General features: G+C 43.2%; 1 protein-coding gene across 1 annotated transcript in view; it reads right to left on the bottom strand.

Moving 5' to 3' along the window:
* itga4 (integrin alpha 4) overlaps window positions 1-23,658 on the bottom strand; it is a 205,085-nt gene extending 181,427 nt beyond the window's left edge. The window contains exon 1 of the mRNA XM_084314032.1: window positions 23,074-23,658. Coding sequence (XP_084170158.1) covers window positions 23,074-23,231 — 158 coding nt within the window. The 5' untranslated portion in view covers window positions 23,232-23,658. The remainder of the gene's footprint in view (window positions 1-23,073) is intronic.
* Window positions 23,659-23,885: the final 227 nt, after the last annotated feature.

Genomic DNA, 23,885 nt, shown 5'->3' with positions numbered 1-23,885 from the left:
AATCAAATTTTATTTTCATATTCGAATCCCATGCTTCGAGGCTTCAAAGTATTTAAGACAGCCCTATTAAATGGACTGTTATATCTTATTAAATTGTGGACATTTATTCATTCCCACTTATTAGACACTATTTCTGATGGTAAAATGAGCGTACAAAGCAAAATACAGAATTCTGATATATTAAAACGGAAAAAAACGGAATTTGGAAAAAAATATAATGGAATTTGGAAAAAAATAAAACGGATTTCATATGGCTCTACTCTAATATACATGAAACCCGGCTTGTATTAGGAGGTCGGCTTATAATTGCTTAGCTCAACAGCGCACCCGGTCATTAATAGAGACCCGTTTTTAATTGAATACCGGTTACTATTAGAGGAATTACGGTATAAGTATTTGTAATTTTTTTTTATTTTTTTTTTATTTTTATTTTTTTTTAATGAAACTACTGTATATTTGTATGTGTATGTTTGTATTTGTAGGCCTCTTTACTTACTTCAAAAAAAGGAAATATCAAGAAATATGTTTATGGTATTAATTCCACCATGCCATGTAGCACTATTTCTCTCCCAGTATCGTCTGGCGGCCTGCAGATGGATACTATTCTCTCAACCAGAGCTCTCAGCCAATGCAATAGAACCATTTTGATTGACAGTCGATTCGGCCAATTATGCCACACCGCTAGCACCCACCTCCTGCTGTTCTTACCACCAATCGGCAAGCGTTTATTCATTTTCTACTTTCGGGCATGTCGCCATTGATCTGCTTGCGACTCGAGAGCACAACAAACTTAACGTAGCTAATACCTTAGCTGCCCGGCCCGCCGACCAGCGCTCCACAGCATGACCAAGTTCAAGTTCAAGTTTCTTTAATAGTTGTCATACAGAAGTACAGAATACTTTTATACAAAATGCTTCTTACTGTTACGCTCCAGAGACTGTGCAAGACAAGATAAGTATGAAATAAAATAACATAGTAAAATTAGAAGTAAAAAAATGAGGTCACAGTGTTCAGTTTAGACATATGTACAATGTTCGATGCAGAATAGACATAACTGAGTTAGACGTAACTGAGTTACCATACAATATACAATACTGTGCAGTGTACTAATATACAATACTATATAGTGCAAGGCAGAAATGGGACGAGGTGCAGTTTAGGTACAATTCACAGTAGGTGTACGAGTTGTAGTGCAAATCCTTTATCAATAAATATAAAGTGTAAAGTGTGTTTGTGTGATCTAAAGTGTGGAGAGTGGGTGCTGCAGTGTGTTGTTTGTTTGAGTGAGTGTGTGCGTGTGGGTGTGGGTGTGTGTGCTGTGTGCATTTGATGGTTGTTGCATAGTGTTTATTGTTCGTTTAGCAGCCTGATGGCCTGGGGATAGAAGCTTCTTCTGAGTCTTTCTGTGCTCGCCTTAAGACTCCGGTATCGCTTGCCTGACCGCAGCAGTTCAAAGAGGCAGTTGTTCGGGTGGCTCGAGTCCTTAATAATTCTCTTAGCCTTCCCCTTGCACCGCTTGTTGTAAATGTTCTGGAGGGTGGGAAGCCCCCCTCCAATTGTGCGTTCGGCTGAACGTGTCACTCTTTGTAGTCTGCTACGGTCTTGTGCAGTGCTATTCCCAAACCAGGAGGTGATGTTGCCGGTCAGGATGCTCTCTATTGTACATGAGTAGAAGTTCCTAAGGATCTTCTGACTGACTTGGAACTTCCTCAGGCGCCTGAGGAAGTAGAGGCGTTGTCGTGCCTTCTTCACAACACTGTCAATGTGTGTGGTCCATGTCAAGTCCTCGGATATGTGGGCTCCGAGGTACTTGAAACTGTTCACTCTCTCAACCGGTGCCCCGTCGATGCTGAGGGGGCTGTAGTCCTTGACCCCCGACCTCCTGAAGTCCACAATCATCTCTTTTGTTTTGCTGACGTTCAGGGAGAGGCAGTTCTCCTGACACCACTGTGACAGGTTCTCTACCTCTTCCAGGTAGGCCCTTTCGTCGTTGGCAGAGATCAGGCCCACCACTACTGTGTCATCAGCAAATTTGATGATGGTGTTGTTGTTCCGCTGTGCTACGCAGTCATGTGTGTACAGGGAGTAGAGGAGGGGGCTCAGAACACAGCCCTGGGGGGCCCCTATGTTGAGCGTGATGGATGAGGAGGTGCAGTTGCCGGCTCTTACCACCTGGGGTCTGCCCGTCAGGAAGTCCAAGACCCACTGGCAGAGGTCATAGTTCAAGCCCAGGTCCCTGAGCTTGGCTATGAGTTTGGAGGGGACTATGGTATTGAATGCTGAGCTGTAGTCGATGAACAGCATTCTCACATAGTTCCCCTGCCTCTTGTCCAGGTGTGATGCTGCTGTGTGCAGCACATGGGCTATGGCGTCCTCCGTGGACCTGTTGGGGCGATATGCAAATTGCAGAGGGTCCAGGTTGATGGGGAAAGAGGAACAGATGTAGCCCTTCACTAGCTTCTCAAAGCACTTCATGGCTATGGAGGTGAGGGCTACAGGGCGGTAGTCGTTGAGGCAAGCGGGCGTAGATTTTTTGGGTACAGGGATGATAGTGGACTTCTTCAGACAGGTGGGGATGACAGCCTGTTCCAAGGACAGGTTGAAGATGTCAGTGAATACCGGGGCCAGTTGGTCGGCACAGACTTTTAGGACGTGGCCGGGGATGCCGTCCGGTCCTGCTGCCTTCCTGATATTCACTTTTTTAAAGATCCGTCTCACCTCATGCTCTGTTACCCTGAACACTGAGTCTCCATCAGCAGACCCCCCCCCCCCCCCCCCATTGCCGTGGTTTGTAGGCTGGTGTTGTTATTCACAGCCTCAAACCTCGCATAGAAGGAATTGAGATCATTTGCTAAGGAGATGTCACTGTTCAGTTTGAGGGGGGTGCCTTTGTAATCTGTCATTGTTCTGAGGCCCTGCCACATGCCTCTAGAGTCAGCCTGTTCAAACTGAAGTTCAACTTTATCCCTGTAACGCCGTTTTGCCTCTATTACTGCTCTCCTGACGTTGTATCTTGCCATCTTGTGTTCTTCCATGTTGCCTGTCACCAGCCCGGTGTTGTATGCTGATGTGCGCACTTTCAGAGCCTCACGGACGGATTTGTCTACCCAGGGCTTTTGATTTGGGTAGATTTTAATTTTGGTGGAGGGGATTGTTTCTTCTACCAGAGTACAGACATAGTCAAGCACCGTTTCGGTGTATTCGTTAATATTGGCTGTGTTATCACGGAATACACTCCAGTCTGTGCATTCAAGTGCAGCTTGGAGTGACTCCTCTGACGTCACGGCCCAACGCTTAACCTCTCGCGAGACCACCGGCGTTCGCTTGAGACTTTGTTTGTACTTTGGCAAAAGAAAGATGGCGGCGTGATCGGACTTACCGAATGGACTAAGAGCCTGTGACTTGTACCCATTCTTTAAACTTTTATTTTTTAGTGTTTATCGCTTTCCTGGTCAAGCATGACCGACAGTTGCAGGGTGAAACGGGAGAGAGAGCAGGGGGAGACATTCGGCAAATGACGGCGGGTCCGGGAATCGAACTCGGAGTCAACCAGATCCGTGACGCAGCACGGAGTCCCGCGCGAGCGCGGTAACATGGTGTGCTACTGGAGCACCCCTTGCAGGGAACAAACTTAACTTTTTGACTTACCAGCCATTTGGCTGATAGATTTTAAAAACTACCAGCCATCCAGATGTTTTACCAGCCAAAAATTATAAATAGCTTTTTAGTATATCGCCATGTGTTATTATTACTATATAATACTCTCGTATGCTATTTTCAATTAATATCATAAACAACATAAGGAATATTAGCATAATTTTGAGTGGACTGAAGGAATGAGTCAGCGTTAATAGTTTTAAATGCAAATAATTTATTGCGAATTTATTTACAATATGGAAGCAAAAGAATTAAAGAACATATTAAAACAACTTCAAACTAGATAAACAAATCCATACTTGCCACCTACAAGGCAACAAGGGATGTTAGCGGAGTCTGTAATGCATCCAGCCTTGTATGGAATAATAATATAATAATAGATAATAATAATAATACCGTCCACCCCTAATATAATATAATAATAATCTGGTCAGCAGCCTCCACTGATGTAGCGTGATTCAAACCCCCTCAATGTGCAGTTTCTAGTTAATCAGTTAGTCAGTTACGCAGCCTCCACTGATGTACAGTGACGAGTGAATCTGGTAGTTGGTTTATGACGTTACGAGTTAATCAGTCAGCAGCCTCCACTGATGTTATGACGTTACAAACGCGAAATAACATTATACATTATGCTCCGCGAAATAAAGAGAGCTTATTATTAATCAGTCAGCAGCAGCCTCCACTGATGTTATGACGTTACAAACGCGAAATCACATTATGCTCCGCGAAATAAAGAGAGCTTATTATTAATCAGTCAGCAGCAGCCTCCACTGATGTTATGACGTTACAAACGCGAAATCACATTATGCTCCGCGAAATAAAGAGAGCTTATTATTAATCAGTCAGCAGCCTCCACTGATGTTATGACGTTACAAACGCGAAATAACCAGGGTACAAAATATGCCTCCACATATTTGGTCAAATCAAATGCAAAATTAAATATCAGAGCACAATCAAAAACACGATTGCAGGTTTTATTGTAGGCTAAAGAACGGATGAAGACAGATCTCGTGTGCGTCTCATGTTACAAACTTGATCTCGTGAGCAGAGCGCATCTCATTTACATTTAAAGGTTCATTGTTTGTAAACATTAGAACGGACACGTGAGACGTGACACACACACACACACACACAGTTTCACTTTCGTTTCAACTCACCACGCCCGCATCCAATAGGGGCCAGCTGCAGCCCCGGAGATTGTTCCAGATTGGGCAACTTTCGCCCGCTCCCACGACATTTCTCCCTCCAGCTGGAGGCTACTCATATCATATTAATGCCGACGCATTAGGGCTGGGCGATATGGAAAAAAATCATATCGCGATAACGATATGATAATTTTATTGTATTTCTCGATATCGATAATTATCGAATTGTTATAAGTATAAAAAAAAAAAAAAAAAAAAAAAAAAAATCTTTTTTTTAAACAACAGATGTATGTTTATTTTGCAGCAATTCTTTGTCATTGCCGCCATCTTTAGTGTTACATCCCCTCACACTCCAGTTCTCAGGCTGCAGCTGGTTTAAAAGCTAAAGTAAACCGGCTTCTCTGCTGGCTGTGGCTCCAGAGGAGTTGAACAGTTCTGGCTCTGCTAGTTTATTTTCGATCTTTTGGCGCTTTTTTGGTGGACAAACCACCGCACATGTGCACTGTGACTCGTGACTGGAGTCTAGTTCTGCTAGCACACATAGCCTACTGTGTACAGACGGTTTCAAAATGTATTTTAAATTAGAAAGCAAACAAAATAAATGGACAAGAGAAAAAGAAATCTGAATTTGGTCAGTATTGTCATTTGGACAAGCAAAGCCATTACTTTAAGTTGCAGGCAAGAAAGACAAGTCTGTCCACTGTCTCTGGTTTTAAAACTGCCCTGTTGCAGGTAATAAAAAAAGAAAAGTATAAAAAAAAAAAAAAAAAAAAAAAATCGATTTTTTTTTAATTTCGATATTCGATATCGATTATTAAAATATATCGCGATATTTATCGTTATATCGCCCAGCCCTACGACGCATGCAGTGGATTTTGTTGGCCGCCAGATGGCGCCCAGGCCTTAATTTATGACGGCCAAACATTAAATCTACCAGCCTGTGGCGGTGGGCGTGTGACTATTTTGTACCCTGACCCCTTGTACCCATTCTTAAATTGCGAGTATACATGGTCTAATATGTTCTCGCCTCTGGTGGGACAGGTCACATGCTGATAGGAATTCGGCAACACCTTTTTAAGACGCGCGCTGTTGAAATCACCCAGAACCAAAATGGCAGCGTCAACATTAGCTGTCTGGAGTTTGTTTACCTCGTTGTGAAGTTTTGAAAGTGCGACCCCAGTGTTCGCGTGTGGTGGAATGTACACTCCGATGAGGATGATGGACGTTAACTCTCTTGGGAGGAAGAAGGGTCAACATTTTATCGTGATAAACTCCAGGTCTGGGGAGCAGTGGTTAGACAGTTCCTTTGCGTTGCCTACATCGCACCACTCCTTGTTTATCATGAAGGCAATGCCGCCTCCTTTCTTCTTTAGTGACTCTTCTGCCGTCCGGTCCTTGCGGAGGACGAAGAAGTGGTCTGCCGGTTCTATTGCGTGATTCGGGACATCTGGACTCAGCCAAGTTTCTATGAAACAGAGGACGTTACAATCCCGAATGTCCCTCTGGAATTGGATCCGTGCTCTGATGTCGTCCAGTTTATTCCCTATCGATTGCACATTGGCCAACAATATGCTGGGCAATGTGGTTCTGTGTCGTTTGGACCTCAGTCTGTTCCGGACTCCGGCTCTCTTCCCTCTTCGTCGTGGCGTCTCCTGGCTTTGGCCATGGCCACAACAAAGGATCTCCGCTGGCCATTGTTGTTGTTCGGCAATCCGATCCAGAGAGCAATCCAATCGGTAAGTTTTCTTTAATCCAATGTCAATGATTGACTGACGGTCATACACGTATAATGCACCAACAGTAGGTGCAAATAAAACTCTTAATACTATAAAAATTAACAAAAGAAAGCACAGTCTCGACGGAGCGATCAGAGAGGCAGCCGTTCGTTGCGGCGCCATGATCCAATTTATTGGATCCAAATGAGACATAATGATTTTACTGCAACAAATGTTATAATAAAACAAAGCCTTTCTATACATTTGTCTGGTTGAAAACTTTATTAACAGATTGCAGAATGGGTAGTTTGGTACGGAATGAGCAACGGAATGGAACTGAGCTATGAACGGAATAATGCCTTGCTTACTTGCTGTGTTCGGGTAAATAATATGCTGATGTTATATTGAACGTGTAACACTAACTATATAACGTTATTAACTAACTAGCTACCGTACCGGGAGCTCACGTTGATGCCTGGATGGTGCTAACTAACTAGCTACCGTACCGGGAGCTCACGTTGATGCCTGGATGGTGCTAACTAACTAGCTACCGTACCGGGAGCTCACGTTGATGCCTGGATGGTGCTAACTAACTAGTAGTGGGTAGTTGGGTACGGAATGAGCAACGGAATGGAACTGAGCTATGAACGGACTCGGAGTAATGCCTTGCTGCTATGGGTAATAATAATATGCTGATGTTATTGTCCGTGTAACACTAACTATATAACGTTAATGCCACAAAACGAATGCCTTGTTAATCATAAGTAGTAACTCTGATGCAGTAGCTTGTGTGTGTGTGTGGGGGACGGCGGGCGTTGTGCAGGTAGGTCGCGAGTAGGGGTGGGACGATACATCGATCCAGATCGATACATCGATGTAATTATCAACAATCGAATCGGATCGATGCGATGTAATAAGATCGATTCATATCGATACTCTTATTTTGAAAATCCTGTGGCGAGTCTCATATCCGCCCAAGAACAACAGCAGTAGCTCCGTGTGTGTAGACGTTACAGCATAGCATTCTCCCTTTCTGTGTGTGTGTGCGCGCGCGTCTTTGGAAAGACCAGATGAGGTCAGAGGAGTTTGATGTTTAAATGTTATTTAAACATAAACAATATAATACATAATAAATGTAGGCCTATACATGATCATGCAACATCAACAAATTGTTGTAGGAACGGTTTGGGAGAGGGAGGTTGTGAGTTTTGAGTTCCAAAAAATGTAGCTTAAAGTTTAAAGCTCAATATATAAAAACGTGGCACTTTACAGTGAACAGGAGGTCTATTTGTATTAAAAACAATAGATTGATTTTCCTTTAAATGTCTGGAAGAGCTCAAAAATACAAATGTCAAATGATATTTTCATTACCTTTTTTTTGTTGATCTAAATGTTACTGATTGTGTTAAATGGGCATATGATATCATCTCATATCGATCGCAGGCACCTGAATCTAATCGTATCGTATTGTATCGTGAGAGACTTTGTGATATCGGCAAATATCGTATCGTTGTCCAAAGAATCGATATCGTATCGTATCATGATGAAACTGGTGATTCCCACCCCTAGTCGCGAGTGAACTTTTTATTTGTTTGCCTTTTGACGCTACACAAATTGATGGTTATTTATTGGCGACTGCTATCGGCACATTTGAGCTTATCGGCCGATAGGCCGATAGCAGTCAACAAGGCACTTATCGGCCGATATCGATACCCGACCGATATATCGGTGCACCCCTAATAAATTTGATCTATTATTATTATTATTATTATTATTATTAAACTAAATAGTTCACTGAGACGTTGTCTTAACGTTATCTAGCCAGCTAGCAGGGGGCGGCTACGTGGCGTAGTGGGCAAGGCGCTCGCCACGAATGCAGAGACGCTGGGCTCGCCTGTTCGAGCCCAGCGCTCCACATTGCTTTCAGTTTAGCTGGTCATTCTTACGTATTAGGGGGTGGGAAACTGATGGGTGGGGATCGGGCGTTGTGGACAGCGACTCCTATATGTCGGTTGGTGCGCCTGCGCAGTAGAATCAGGAAGTGTCGGGGGCAGCGTGAGCCTCCCACGCGTTACTCCTCGCCACTGAGAGATCGAGCTGCGCAGGTGAAAAGATGCGACTGCTGTTACCTCAAGTACCGGAGGGGACTTGTGCTATGTATGACTTAGTCCACATTGCAGCCGGCTTGTGGGAGGCAAGAAACAGCGTTCGTGACAAGGGAGGGTTGAATTGGATGATACGAAATTGGGATGGGAGAAAATATAGAAAAATGGGAGAAAAAGTGGATCAAAAAAAAATCTAACCAGCTAGCAGTAGCTACAGATAGCAGAGCCGCAGATATACCCTGCTGAGGGCATGCTGAATGTGATTTGACCAAAGCAGAGTATACACACAGACAGTGGAGATAGCGAGCATTTTGACTTGTTGCGTGGTGGCGATGTCTCGCAGATAATACAACTAAAAGTATAATTATATAATATATATATTTTATAAAAAAATTAATAAAAAAAAAAGTATATATTTAAAAAAAATATATATAAAACCAAAATCGGTATCGGCCGATATGGCTCAAGACGATCGGTGATCGGTATCGGTGGCAAAAAACGTGATCGGGGCATCCCTAATAAGCACTCATTCACTCAGTGGACATTTCTAGCTCAATGAGAGGTCTGGTGCTGCTGGCTAATAATACGGTCAATACGTGGGGAGATCTTTGACAAGCAGGGAGCGAAATTAACTTTTTGACTCACCGGCCAGTGGCGGGTAGATGGGAAGAGTCTACCCGCCAAGCATATTTCTTACCTGCCAACATTTTTTTGATTAAAAAAATATATATATATATTTTATATAAAAAAAATCTTTTTAAATAAAATATATATTATATAATCATACTTGTAGTTGTATTATCTGCGAGACATCGCCACCACGCAATAAGTCAAAATGCTTGCTATCTGCAAACAGCTCCACTGTCTGTGTGTATACTTGAGTAGCCTCCAGCTCCAGCAAGGATTCTCCGGCCCTGCAGCTAGACCCTATATTCAGCTAGACCCTACATTCAGCATGCAAGGATTCTCCGGCGATGCAGCTGGGCCCAATTTTAACGTTACGGTTATTTTGTCAAATCACATTCAACATGCCCTCAGCTAGAATACGCATTCAATCAATGTTATAAGACATTGATATCAGGAGCTATCTGTAGCTACTGCTAGCCCGGTAGATAACGTTAAGACAATTTAGTTTACTGGGACAGATCGATCTAAGTGAGCTAGCTAACGCGAGCTAGCTAACGAGGGAACTGAGGTATTATGCAGCTCATGGAGGTCCGATCTAGACTAGAGCAGACTGCTACCATTTTGAGAGCTTAACATTAGCACTAGAGCTGCGGGCGAGCTGCTACCATTCTGAGAGCTTAACGTTAGCACTAGATGCTGCGCACGAGCTGCTACCATTCTGAGAGCTTAACGTTAGCAGTGGCACTAGAGCTGCGGGCCGCTCTGTGTTGATACGAGCAGAAGCCAATAGTATCCCGCTGCAGGGCTGGGCGGATATGACTCGTTGCCACGTTTTTTTTCAAAATAAGAATATCATACGAACCGAATGCTGCTAACTGCCGGAGCCATCGATATTATGACTCTAGCTGCGCTTGGGCCGGAAATGAGACCCGCACAGATTTTCAAAATAAGAGTATCGTTATGAACTACTGTAACTACACGTCCACACGCCACACGGCGGGCAGGGCTCTCAGTGGCAAGCGCCAAAGGTAAAAACTGAGCGCCCCTGGCGGGCGGCGGGCTTTAATTTTGCCCCCTGTTGACAAGGCAACACGCATGTCATCCTCAAGGCTCAACTTGGCCCTATATTTTGTTTTCAGAGCTGTCATGGATGAAAAGCCAGCTTCACACAGATATGTGGTGCTGAATGGTATCAATACCTTAACTGCTGCATCATGAGATACTTGGTACTCAGCGCCACACTCTGAAACTAGCTCTCCAGGTGGTATCAGATTAGTTCTTCCAAGAGTTTGAATGGAGATGTGTCAGGAAGCTTTGTCTCAATGTTGTCTGTAAAGGTTTTTTTTATTCAGAGTAACTTGGTGATCCTTTTCTGTGTTTTATTAAATAATCATTTTAATTTTTTATCTCAAGGCACCCCTGGCAGCTCTCTGCGGCACCCTAGGGTGCCGCGGCACCCCTGTTGAGAACCGCTGCTCTATACTATATGTCTAGATACTCTACGTCTAGATAGACACCTGTCCTCTATACCAGGGGTTCCCAAACTTTTCAGGCCAGGGCCCAGAAAATAAGGCGTCAGAGAGCCGCGGCCCAATGCACATCGTCGGGCTTTATTTATAATTTTGTTTTGCCAGGCGACCGATTTTTTAAGCCAAATATCACTTCAATCCTATTAAGTTAGTTCAAGTTAGTTATTCATTTATATGTGCTATTTATGAGAGGGCTAACTTGTTGCAAAATAATAATGATAATAATAATAGCCTCATTAAAATACTATTGTTGCTTCGGTTGTTTTCAGCGTAATCTGTTATGTAGTTTGAAATGTTCGTTGAAATAAGTAGATTTTCGTTTTTGTTTATTTATTAAGTTAATATAAAACCATATAGTCACATTTTAGAATACAATAGAATAGAATTTTAGAATACAACTAGAAACACTGTCCTGGCCTGCTTCTAAGTTCAGTGGCCTGACAAAAAAAAAAAAAAAAAAAAAAAAAAAATCATCTCGCGGCCCACCCGTGGCTGCTCGCGGCCCACCTTTGGGTCGCGACCCCGACTTTGGGAACCACTGCTCTATACTATATGTCTAGATACTCTACGTCTAGATAGACACCTGTCCTCTATATACTATATGTCTAGATACTCTACGTCTAGATACTTATAGATAGATACTCTACATCTAGATAATCTATGTCTAGATATGTCTAAACACTCCTCTATACTCAATCTAGATACTCTACGTCTAGATACTCTACGCCTAGATAATCTACGTCCAGATACTCTACGTCTAGATAATCTACGTCTAGATACTCTACGTCTAGATAATCTACATCTAGATACTCTACATCTAGATAATCTACATCTAGATACTCTACGTCTAGATAATCTACATCTAGATACTCTACGTCTAGATAATCTACATCTAGATACTCTACGTCTAGATAATCTACATCTAGATACTCTACGTCTAGATAATCTACATCTAGATACTCTACGTCTAGATACTCTAGGTCTAGATAATCTACATCTAGATACTCTACGTCTAGATCAGGGGTGGCCAACCCGCGGCTCGCGAGCCCGTCAATGTGTGGCTCTTCCATCCATAAAAAATTATTATAATTATTATTTTTTTTACTTCTTTTTTTTATGTCACTCATTCTATAAGGACGTAGAATAAACATTCAATTTTTTTTTTTAAATGGTCCATTTGCATGTTCTTGGTATCTGAATCTAGGGACATATGGATCAGTGTCAGAAATAGTCCCTGGGGACTGTGCTGCAATCCCTTTAAAAAAAAGTGTATTTGGCCAGGCCGTCTTCTCATACAGAGCATCCCACCAATGGAACTCAATTCCTCAAACAATTAGAGTGTCCACATCATACCATTCATTCAAGTGCAGGGTTAGGGAATGGCTCATTGAAAACCAGAACTGTCAACACTGAGGTGTCTGTGTGTGTATGTGTGTGTGTGGATATGGTGCGTCTGTCTATGTCTGGGCCTAACAAAATTAATAGTTGGTTTCAGGTTGGTTGTCAGTTTGGCCATGGGTAGGTAGGGAATTTATTTTATTTTATTTTTTTATTTTATTCTTTCCCACGGCGACTATGGATAGGGAATTTCTTTATTTAATTAAAATGTTCACAACAACATGGATGCATGTACTCTGCCAGCATGTTTAATATCCATAATACTAAATGTTTGACTAAGATTTCTATTAAACTTTATTAAAAAAAAAAATCGCTGTTCAGCGTTATTGCCCGCCATGCGTTGTCTGCCAATATCGCTGTACAGCGTGTTTCAAGTTCATATTTCATATTTTCGTCATGGAATTCATATTTCACCCACGGAGCCTTGTCATATGCTGCGGGAGCCATCACAACTCTGCAACGCTTCAATACCGCCACTTGGTGGCTGATCGGCGAGTTGCAACCGGAAGTCGATCTCTTGGGTTCCCGGTGCGTCTCACTATTCCGTCCGGGCACTCGTTTATCGTCCATGGACTCAAGTCACACACCGTGGATATCGATCCGTTGCCATAACTCAATAATCCACATGATTTGGGCGTATATTAGTATTATACAAACCGGAACTGAATCGCATCGATCCACATCACATAACTGGGATCTGTTGGCTCCACTCTCATCGCCCATCGCTACGAGGAAGCTGCCGTGAGTTTCAGCGTTTTTCTTTATCATTTTCGATACAAACTGCTCTGATCTATATATCACCCATACTACATAAATCATTTAACGTCGGTCACGGAATTATAAACGACCCCCCCCCCCTCCGTTCACCCGCGGATGATCAGTCATAAAGCTTAGGACCATGTACAGTTGAAATTGTTAATATAACGTTGATCGGTATCAAACAGCATTTGATAATCTAATATACGCATTTATGTCTATATCTCACGTTCTAGGAAATACTGCAGAAAACTATAAAAACATGTTTATACTCCAGACGGTATTTTCGTATGAATGTGTGAATGTAAAAGTAAAACGTTCCTACATCCTGAACGATAGCTAATCGATGTTGAATGGACCATAGTAATGTCAATTTAGCAATACAATTTAAAAAGTTATAGCCCTGCAAAGAAGGTGAACATCTCCATAGACTTATAGTACTGGCAGAGAATGGTTTAGGATGATCAAAGTGGTGGCAGAGAATGGGTTAAGAGGTTAACCCTGTGAGGCCCAAATTAAAAAGACATTAGCAACTTCAGAGGCCAGAGGGTGGGACATAAACACATTTACTATCAAATAGCATTGTGAGGCTGAACAACAGGACCAATTGACTATACATGTGCTTAACATTTTTTAAATAAACATTCTTTTTTTAAATGGCTAAAAGTGATTTTGTAATTTTGCAACCGTGGGTCTCACTTTTACTTTTACTTTTAACCCTGTGAGGCCCAAATAAAAAAGACATTAGCAACTTCAGAGGCCAGAGGGTGAGACCTATAAACACATGAAGGGTGCCGTGACTGAAAAAAAAGATTGGGAAACGCTGGTATATGGTGTGGCTCTTTGTGGTACCACAGTAATTTTTGTGGCTCTTAGGGGCCTTTCTCACTCACGTTTTGGGATCGAATCACTGCTCCCGGGAACGGGGGGGAGTGTTCTCACTCACCCCTTTTGGGATGCGAAACGGCGCTGATTCGTTTTACCCCCCGCTGAACGGGACCAGTTGGATTAGGTGGTCTCGGAATCGGGCCGTGCGGGTGCGGGGGGCGTGACACACACAACGTCGTTACTGTCATGCTTGCTTGAATTTTTGGGCAGATAACACCACACAGCAACAACTGGAGAATACCCACAAAAACGATATTTATGGGTAGGCCTGCCGCGATAAGCAATAAATCGATTAATTGCCGCGATAATTAAAATGAATGCAATGATTTTGACGGGCGCGATTAATTGCTATTTGCGCGTTTGTTTTAATGAGGCGGAACCAGTACCCCTCGTCAGTCACTCCGTGTGGGGGGCCGCTGGCCTTACTACAGAGTACAGCACGGGAGCTCCGTGGGGCACTAGCAACGCCACATATAGCTTAACTACATTTCTCAATAGTGTTGCTCCTTTTAACCAAATAGCGTTCTTTGTAGTGTAACGTTAGCTATTTTTAGACCCAAGTAGTTACTCGCTACTGCCCGGAGAAACTGGACTGCTAAATAAAGATTAAAGATCTAGTGTTGATGCTCATTCAATGCCAACAACATTAGCTAAATAGCTAACAAACGAAATACAACGTATAGCATAGCTACAACACAGAATAACGTTAATACAATTACATGCATCATTGTTTACAATGAACGGGTGGGGCTAGTCAAAGGACTGGACACGGGGACAAGTTAAACATGAATACATTTATTATAACAGGTAATCGAGTTGCGCTCCCGTGCCTACGCACCACAGGGCTATTCTATTCTATACGGCTTTGACGCTTCCTCCTCATCGTTGATTGCCTGTAGTAGCTGCATCTAACGTTAGTAGCTAACGTTAAAACTAACCTAAAGTTAGTTGCTCACCAACAATCTCAACATTTGTTTTATCATTAGCTCAAAAACACAGACCGGACGAGACAAGTTGGCCGCTCATAGATGCTGCTAGGATAATAACAACAATACTTCCGCTCCGGTCGGTGGGCTTCAAAATAAAAGTCTAAAACACCGGAAAAGACGGAGCGGTGGGCTTCAAAATAAAAGTTTTGGGAAATAAATTTCTCAAAAAAATATTCTCTAACCGGTCGCAATAATATCGCTTATCGCGATATTTTCGGGGGCAATTAATCGCCCAGCAAAATGTGTTATCGTGGCAGGCCTATTTATGGGCAATTTGAGAGTTCAGACCTCAACCAAAAACAAGTGGATGAAAACATGAAGCCACGTTACAAACGCACAGCACTTCCCTGGCTCGCATTAGGCCTGGCAATTTTTGTTTGCCATGCTATTTTCTATACATTAGTTTCTTGTTTGAATGCATTTATTTCTATTAGACCAGTGGTGCCCAACCAGTCGGCCGTGGTCGACCAGTAGATCAATGACATGTAATATAATTGCCACGAACGATGGGATAATGTTAGCTGCTGGACAGGCTAAGCTAACTAGCGTTAGCCGTTAGCTTAGCGTTAACGTTAACCCTGCAAAACGCTCAAAAGCGGACTCTACAACAGAGTTCCATTCGTGAGAAAAGAGGCAGAACACACAGTGAATGTATCCGTTTTGTTTATTGCACGTTCTTTGCTTAAAAGAAAAAGTGCTACAGGCTATACTAGACTAGGCTAAGCTAACTAGCGTTAGCCGTTTAGCTTAGCGTTAGCCCTGGGAAACGCTCAAAAGCGAACTCTACAACACCATCCATTCGTGATAAAATGGGGTGGGTTATATTGACAAGGCTTGACAACAGAGGTTCAAATATAACTTAATATTTATTGCTTATTTATTCATTTTATATCAGCATCCAGTCTCCAGCGCCATGTTAACACTTCCTGTGTTTACATTTTCGAACTAGGGATGCCCCGATCGATCGGCCACCGATCGTTATCGGCCGATAATTAGTATAAATATGCGATCGGGGAATTCCGATAATTAGTCATATTCGCCGATCGCGGAAACTGATCAAGTGGATATCTCACTCGCTTGTCTCAGACGCACAGGACCTGCAAACTGCTCCTCATCCCTAGCCCCGCCCGTACCCGTGTAGAGTTTGTAAACACAGAGGAGGCGGACCTCCTCTGCTGAGTCTAGATAGTGCATTCGACCTGAGCTAACGTTAGCTACCTAGCTATCGTTACTGTTTAAACAAAATTACCCAGTCAACTATTCACTTTTAGTAGGCATTGTCTAACGGTATTTAGCCGGCTAGCTACTGATAGCTCCGGATATCAACAAATGCTCCGGATATCAACAAATGCCCCAGAAGTCTAGTGGTCCATGTTGATATCTCCGTTAGCTTGCGTTAGCTGACGTTAGTTCACCGTTCAAAACGAAATGTCCGATTGGACTAAATAGTTGTCTTAACGTCATCTAGCCGGCTAGCAGTAGCTACAGATAGCTCCTGATATCAATGTCTTATATCAATGTCTTATCAATGTCTTATAACTTCTAGTCGGCCAGCTACCGATAGCTCCTGACATCAACAAACGCTCCACAAAGTCTAGTAGAGACGTGTATGCTACCCGTTAGCTCACGTTAGCGCAAGTTAGTTCACCGTTCAAAACGAAATGTCCCATTGAACTAAATAATTCACTGAGGCGTTGTATTAACGTTATATATCCGGCTAGCAGTAGCTACAGATAGCTCCTGATATCAATGTCTTATAACACTGATTCGATGCGTATTCGAGCTGAGGGCTTGCTGAGCACAGTTAAGTAACGTTATGCCAATAGGGTCCAGGTGCAGCGCCGGAGAATCCTGGCCGTAGCTCTGCTCGAGGCTACTCGAGTATAGGTCCAGGTGCAGCTCCGGAGAATCCTGGCCGTAGCTGGAGGCTACTAGAGTACACACAGACAGTGGAGCTTGTTGCGTGGTGGCGATGTCTCGCAGATAATACAAGTACAAGTCTAATTATATAATATATATATTTTATAAAAAAAAAAAAAAAAAAAAACTTTTTATATAAAATAATTTTTGATTTCTTTTTAATCAAAAACTATCGGTATCGGATCGGTATCTGCCGATATGGCTCACGACGATCGGTGATCGGTGGCAAAAAACGTGATCGGGGCATCCCTATTTCGAACGTGACATCATCGCCTACGGCAAGCGTAAACGCTCAAAAGGCAAACCGTAAACAGAACCCGGAACGAAACAAGACTGCAGTGTGTATACGCAAACTAGAGGGGGGGGGGGGAGTTCGCATCAGATCTCGGAACGGGCTAGAACGAAACGGAATGGAACCGAATACCTGAGTGAGAAAGGGCCCAGAGTGGTTGGCCACCCCTGGTCTGGATAATCTACATCTAGATACTCTACGTCTAGATCAGGCCTGTAAACTGCGATGATATGATCGCGAATTGCCCCTTTAATTGGCCGTTGCGATTGGTAAATATTATCTGGGGGCGGGCTTGCGAGTAGTGCTTTCAAGCCTTGCATTCGCATTACACTCCTAAATTATCCAAGGCGTGTGATGACGCCACTCACGCGAGCTGTCAGTGCGACACAATGTCGTGGTGCTATGAAAGAATCTGTCGGCAATGAATGAACTTACTGCGATCACCGATAGCCTGAGTGAAAAAAAAGATTTGCGCGGAGTGAATCTGGGTCACGCTATATACTTGGAACTTGTAGTCTATCGTGCGATTAAAGACCATGTCCCTGTCTGCGTAGTCTATACATCCAACACCAAATCCCATAATTCCTAGCGAAACGAAACTGAATGTGGGCTCTCTTCCTTTCAATATGAGCTATTGCATCGCCAAAGAAGCACCTCATTTCAATACATTTAAGACGCAAAAAAGACGGAGTGGATATCAGTCCATCTTATGACAACCACGTCCGATGTGGAGAGATGATAAGATGATGATGATTGACGTGATGATGTGATGATTGATTGACGGGGACACGGAAACTTCTAACGTTCAGGATCAGCCATGCATTACGTGAGTACCCCACTATTAGGACGTGAAATACTGTCTACTTAAATTGACACCGCGGATCAATAAAGTATCAACCTATCTATCTAATAATGAGACGATATGCAAATAATATAATACTAATAATTGTCGGTTCCCCGTATATGAAATGAAATGACTGCTGGTAAAATCACTGTTTATTTCTCGTTTTGCGTAGTATTACATTCCACTTCTATAAACAATCAAAGTCCTACCGTAAGAGCCTCATACGAGTCAATTAAACCTTTTTTATTAGTCTTTCCTTCGAGCTAAGTTGGACTGAACATTTCACTGTCAAAAGCGCAAATGTAAATAAGGTTGCGTTGCAACAGTTTTCAAAATAAAGGTCATATATACAAATACCTCTCAATTCTTATATAAAAAAAGTACCGGATATACATAAACATTAATTGGCATAGATCTCTATAAACGGCCCAACACATTGATCACTTTAGGCACACACTGAAACCAGTAACATCACAAATATGAAGCAGGTAATTACCCATACAAATAATAAACCTTTCATGAGGTTATTTACAATAATAATAATTCATTTGATTTCTAAAGCACTTTTCATTGTGAAACAAATGTATGCAGAGTTTCTTCTCCTCCTGATTAATGGTGTGTGTGTGTTGTGATGATCTCATTCAAGGAGCACTACACAAGCGCGCGCACACACACACACAGTTTGTTGTTTTTGTTCTATTAGTCATTTACACACTCTCAGTTGGTTCATTATAAAAGATACAAACCTGAAAACAAACGCACTTAAATGTTAAATAAAAGGACCACAGTAATGAGGCAGGAGGAACATATTTTTTTTAATAATGGTAAAATTGTTATTAAAAAATGTGCCCCTAAAAAAAAATGTTTGCCCCTAAATTTCTCATTTAGGGGCAAGTGTGCCCCTAGTGAAAAAGCTTAGCGTACAGCCCTGTAGATACTCTACGTCTAGATAATCTACGTCTAGATACTCTACGTCTAGATACTCTACGTCTAGATACTCTACGTCTAGATACTCTACGTCTAGATAGTCTGCTCTATACTCTATGTCTAGATACTCTAGTGTGTGTGCACCTTTACAACTGACACCATCATGTCTGCTTCTAGAGATATACCTACTCTGTCTAGATACACACCTCTATACTCAGTGTCTAGAAACTCTGTCTAGATACTCTATGTCTAGATAGACTCCTCTAATACTGTATACTACATCAGAGCATGTATTTAGCATTCAGCATTTTAGCATTCTTAGATTATATATTAGATTAGATTTAGACTATTCGATTATCAGATTATATATTGTATATTTAGCATTTTACTCCTTTATACTCTATATCTAGATACTCTATGTCTCTAGATAATCTACGTCCAGATACCATATACGTCCCCACCAGACTGGTGGACAAGCTGATCGAGTTGGGTCTGAGCTCCGCCCTGAGCGCCTGGGTACTGGACTTTCTGAGTGAAAGACCCCAGGCGGTCAGGGTGGGTGGTCAGACCTCCAACACCATCACCCTGAGCATCGGGTCCCCCCAGGGCTGTGTTCTGAGCCCCCTGCTGTACTCACTCTAAACACACGATTGTGTGGCCAAGTTCAGCTCCAACTCCATAGTGAAGTTCGCAGACGACATGGTGGTGGTGGGGCTGATCTCGGACAACGACGAGCAGGCCTACCGGGAGGAGGTTGAGGTACTGGAACGCTGGTGCCAGGACAACAGCCTGCTCCTGAACATTGGTAAAACCAAGGAGCTGATCGTGGATTATAGGAGAGGACAGCAGGAGACGCACACACCACTGATGATTAACAGGGCTACCGTGGACAGGGTGAGCAGCTTTAAGTACCTGGGGGTCCACATCTCAGAGGATCTGACATGGTCAACACACATAGACACAGTAGTAAAGAAGGTGAAACAGCGCCTCTACCACCTGAGACAGTTAAGGAAGCTCAGAGTATCAGGGAAGATACTCCAGTCCTTCTACTCAGGAGCTGTAGAGAGCATCTTGACCGGAAACATCACTGCCTGGTATGGAAACAGCACGGCACAGGACAAGAAGGCCCTACAGAGAGTGGTGCGCTCAGCCGAGCGTACCACAGGTATTGCACTACCTCCCCTGCAGGTTCTATACAACAAGAGGTGCAAATCCAGAGCCTGCAGAATAATGAAAGACCCCCACCACCCCAATAACAGCCTGTTTCAGCTGCTGAGGTCAGGCTGAGGTCAGGCAGACGCCTGCGAACCCCAGCTACTAGGACAGAGAGGCTTAGGCTCAGCTTCTTCCCCCAGGCCATCAGAGTCTTGAACAATGAACATTGAGTACCACAGAACACTGAACTATCCACACATAAGCACACATGAGCACACACACGACATGCACGCTGTGCACGCTCACACACTAGCAGCCACTTTAACACTTTAACATGAGCGGGCACACACTCATGCCGCACACACCCACACTTATTGCCAAAAGGAAAGGCCACTTTAAATTAGTATTAGCAACAGTAACAGTGTATTGCACTACCAAAGCTACCTAGCATGTCCTATATGCCCTGTAAATAACTATGTACAGATACCGAGATGTCATACCATGTTACCTGTTACCTGTTACCTGTTATTGCACAATGTTTTTTGTATTGGATTCTATTATATGTTGTACCACTGTATTGCACATCGTTGCGGGCAAGACCACCCGCATTTCATTGTATACTCGTATGCCTTGACAAATAAAACTCTTGACTTGACTTGACTCTATGTCTACTCTAGATACACTACATCTAGATAGACTCCTCTATACTCGATGTCTAGATACTCTACGTCTAGATACTCTATGTCTAGATAGATACCTCTATGATCAATGTCTCTAGATAGACTCCTGTGTATGTGTGTGTGTATATGTGTGTGCGCAGGACTATAACTTTTAACATACTACAGCAGCTCAAACTACATTATGAATAGTGTAGCTTCTTAACTATAAATAGTTTAGCTTCTTAATTATAAATAGTGTAGATTCTTAATTATAAATAGTGAAGCTTCTTAACTATAAATAGTGAAGCTTCTTAATTATAAATAGTGTAGCTTCTTAACTATAAATAGTGTAGATTTTTTATTATAAATAGTGTAGCTTCTTACCTATAAATAGTGTAACTTCATAACTTATAAACAGTGTTAAGTAATAGTTTCTTCCCACTCAGCTGAGAGAGAGTTGACTCTGATGCCTGATGGTCATTAGAATGTTTAAAATCTCTGCACAGAGAGATACTGTCACATCCTGTCTGAGTAGGGTGTGCCTAATTCTCTCTCTCTCTCTCTCTCTCTCTCTCTCTCTCTCTCTCTCTCTCTCTCTCTCTCTCTCTCTCTCTCTCTCTCTCTCTCTCTCTCTCTCTCTCTCTCTCTCTCACTATACCCACAACTTGTTTTACTTGAGTTGAAGTTTTACTTTAGTCGTTAAAGTAGTGAGTGCATGGCCTTTGGTCTTACCGGGTGTGGTGTGTTTGGTCTTTCCGGGTGTTGTGTATTTGGTCTTACCGGGTGTGGTGTGTTTGGTCTTACCAGGTGTGGTGTATTTGGTCTTACCGGGTGTTGTGTATTTGGTCTTACCAGGTGTTGTGTATTTGGTCTTACCAGGTGTGGTGTGTTTGGTCTTACCAGGTGTTGTGTGTTTGGTCTTACCGGGTGTTATGTATTTGGTCTTACCGGGTGGTGTGTGTGTTTGGTCTTACCGGGTGTGGTGTGTTTGGTCTTACCGGGTGTGGTGTGTTTGGTCTTACCGGGTGTGGTGTGTTTGGTCTTACTGGGTGTTGTGTGTATTTGGTCTTACCGGGTGATGTGTATTTGGTCTTACCAGGTGTGGTGTATTTGGTCTTACCAGGTGTGGTGTATTTGGTCTTACCGGGTGTGGTGTGTTTGGTCTTACCACTTACCAGGTGTGGTGTGTTTGGTCTTACCACTTACCAGGTGTGGTGTGTTTGGTCTTACTGGGCGGGATGTATTTGGTCTTACCAGGTGTTGTGTATTTGGTCTTACTGGCTGTTGTGTATTTGGTCTTACCAGGTGTGGTGTGTTTGGTCTTACTGGGTGTTGTGTGTATTTGGTCTTACCGGGTGTTGTGTGTATTTGGTCTTACCGGGTGTGGTGTATTTGGTCTTACCGGGTGTGGTGTATTTGGTCTTACCGGGTGTGGTGTATTTGGTCTTACTGGGTGTGGTGTGTTTGGTCTTACCGGGTGTTGTGTGTTTGGTCTTACTGGATGTGGTGTATTTGGTCTTACTGGATGTGGTGTATTTGGTCTTACTGGATGTGGTGTATTTGGTCTTACTGGATGTGGTGTATTTGGTCTTACTGGATGTGGTGTGTTTGGTCTTACTGGATGTGGTGTATTTGGTCTTACTGGATGTGGTGTATTTGGTCTTACTGGATGTGGTGTATTTGGTCTTACCGGATGTGGTGTATTTGGTCTTACTGGATGTTGTGGTGTATTTGGTCTTACTGGATGTGGTGTATTTGGTCTTACTGGATGTGGTGTATTTGGTCTTACCAAGTGTGGTGTGTTTGGTCTTACCGGGTGTTGTGTATTTGGTCTTACCAGGTGTGGTGTGTTTGGTCTTACTGGATGTGGTGTGTTTGGTCTTACTGGATGTGGTGTGTTTGGTCTTACTGGATGTGGTGTATTTGGTCTTACTGGATGTGGTGTATTTGGTCTTACTGGATGTGGTGGTGTGTTTGGTCTTACTGGATGTGGTGTGTTTGGTCTTACCAGGTCTGGTGTGTTTGGTCTTACAGGGTGTTGTGTATTTGGTCTTACTGGATGTGGTGTGTTTGGTCTTACCAGGTGTGGTGTGTTTGGTCTTACTGGATGTGGTGTGTTTGGTCTTACTGGATGTGGTGTGTTTCGTCTTACTGGATGTGGTGTGTTTGGTCTTACCAGGTGTGGTGTGTTTGGTCTTACTGGATGTGGTGTGTTTGGTCTTACTGGATGTGGTGTGTTTGGTCTTACTGGATGTGGTGTGTTTGGTCTTACCAGGTGTGGTGTGTTTGGTCTTACTGGATGTGGTGTGTTTGGTCTTACCGGGTGTGGTGTGTTTGGTCTTACTGGATGTGGTGTGTTTGGTCTTACTGGATGTGGTGTGTTTGGTCTTACCAGGTGTGGTGTGTTTGGTCTTACTGGATGTGGTGGTGTGTTTGGTCTTACTGGATGTGGTGTGTTTGGTCTTACCAGGTGTTGTGTCCGTATCTATGCAGCAGGACAGAGTAGCCGAACAGAGAGCCTCTTGGTCCGGAGAAGCTCAGGGAGAAGTCTGTGTCCAGGTTGTAACTCACTGAGGTCTGAACCCAGACCACCAGAACCATGAGCCCACAGCAACACAACCACATGCTGCCTCACCGGCTCACACACAGCAGGTCGAGATGTGTTGAGGTGAGTCAATTCAAGACTTTACCCGCTGCGACCAGAGAGCAGGATAAGTGGTAAGGAGCGAGTTCCTCCAGTAACCAGTTGAATGAAAAGCTGAGAGGAAAAAGATGACACAAAAAAGATCGCCAATATATCCAAAAGAAGCGGAACGAACTGAGTCACTTCATCAGATGTCCAGATGTCCACGATTTGGAAACGCGATAAAAAGAAGATCCTCAATGAAAATGTCTTCTGAATAAAACTCCGATGTGAAGACAAACCAGAAAACAAAATGAGAACAAACTTTGAGAAATAAGAGTTGCGTCCAGAAAACCGACCGCTTACTTGACTGTGACCGCTGCTGCGCCTACCGTGGAGCGTCGGTTCCAGTGTCGCTACCGAGCGGCCAAATTCGTCACGTGAAAACGATTGAGCGCAGAATGAGTTAGAACTACCGTACCGGAGGATCTGAAACTAACCGCCTACCCCCACCACCCTGTGGAGAGAGACACACCCACAGAGGGAGAGAGAGAGAGAGAGAGAGAGAGAGAGAGAGAGAGAGAGAGAGAGAGAGAGAGAGAGAGAGAGAGAGAGAGAGAGAGAGAGAGAGAGAGAGAGAGAGAGAGAGAGAGAGA

The sequence above is a fragment of the Notolepis coatsorum genome, assembly GCF_963971535.1.
Source record: "Notolepis coatsorum genome assembly, chromosome: 5".
Taxonomy (NCBI): domain Eukaryota; kingdom Metazoa; phylum Chordata; class Actinopteri; order Aulopiformes; family Paralepididae; genus Notolepis; species Notolepis coatsorum.
Note: the sequence above shows the minus strand (reverse complement) of the source record. Positions and strands in the feature narration are given on the sequence as shown.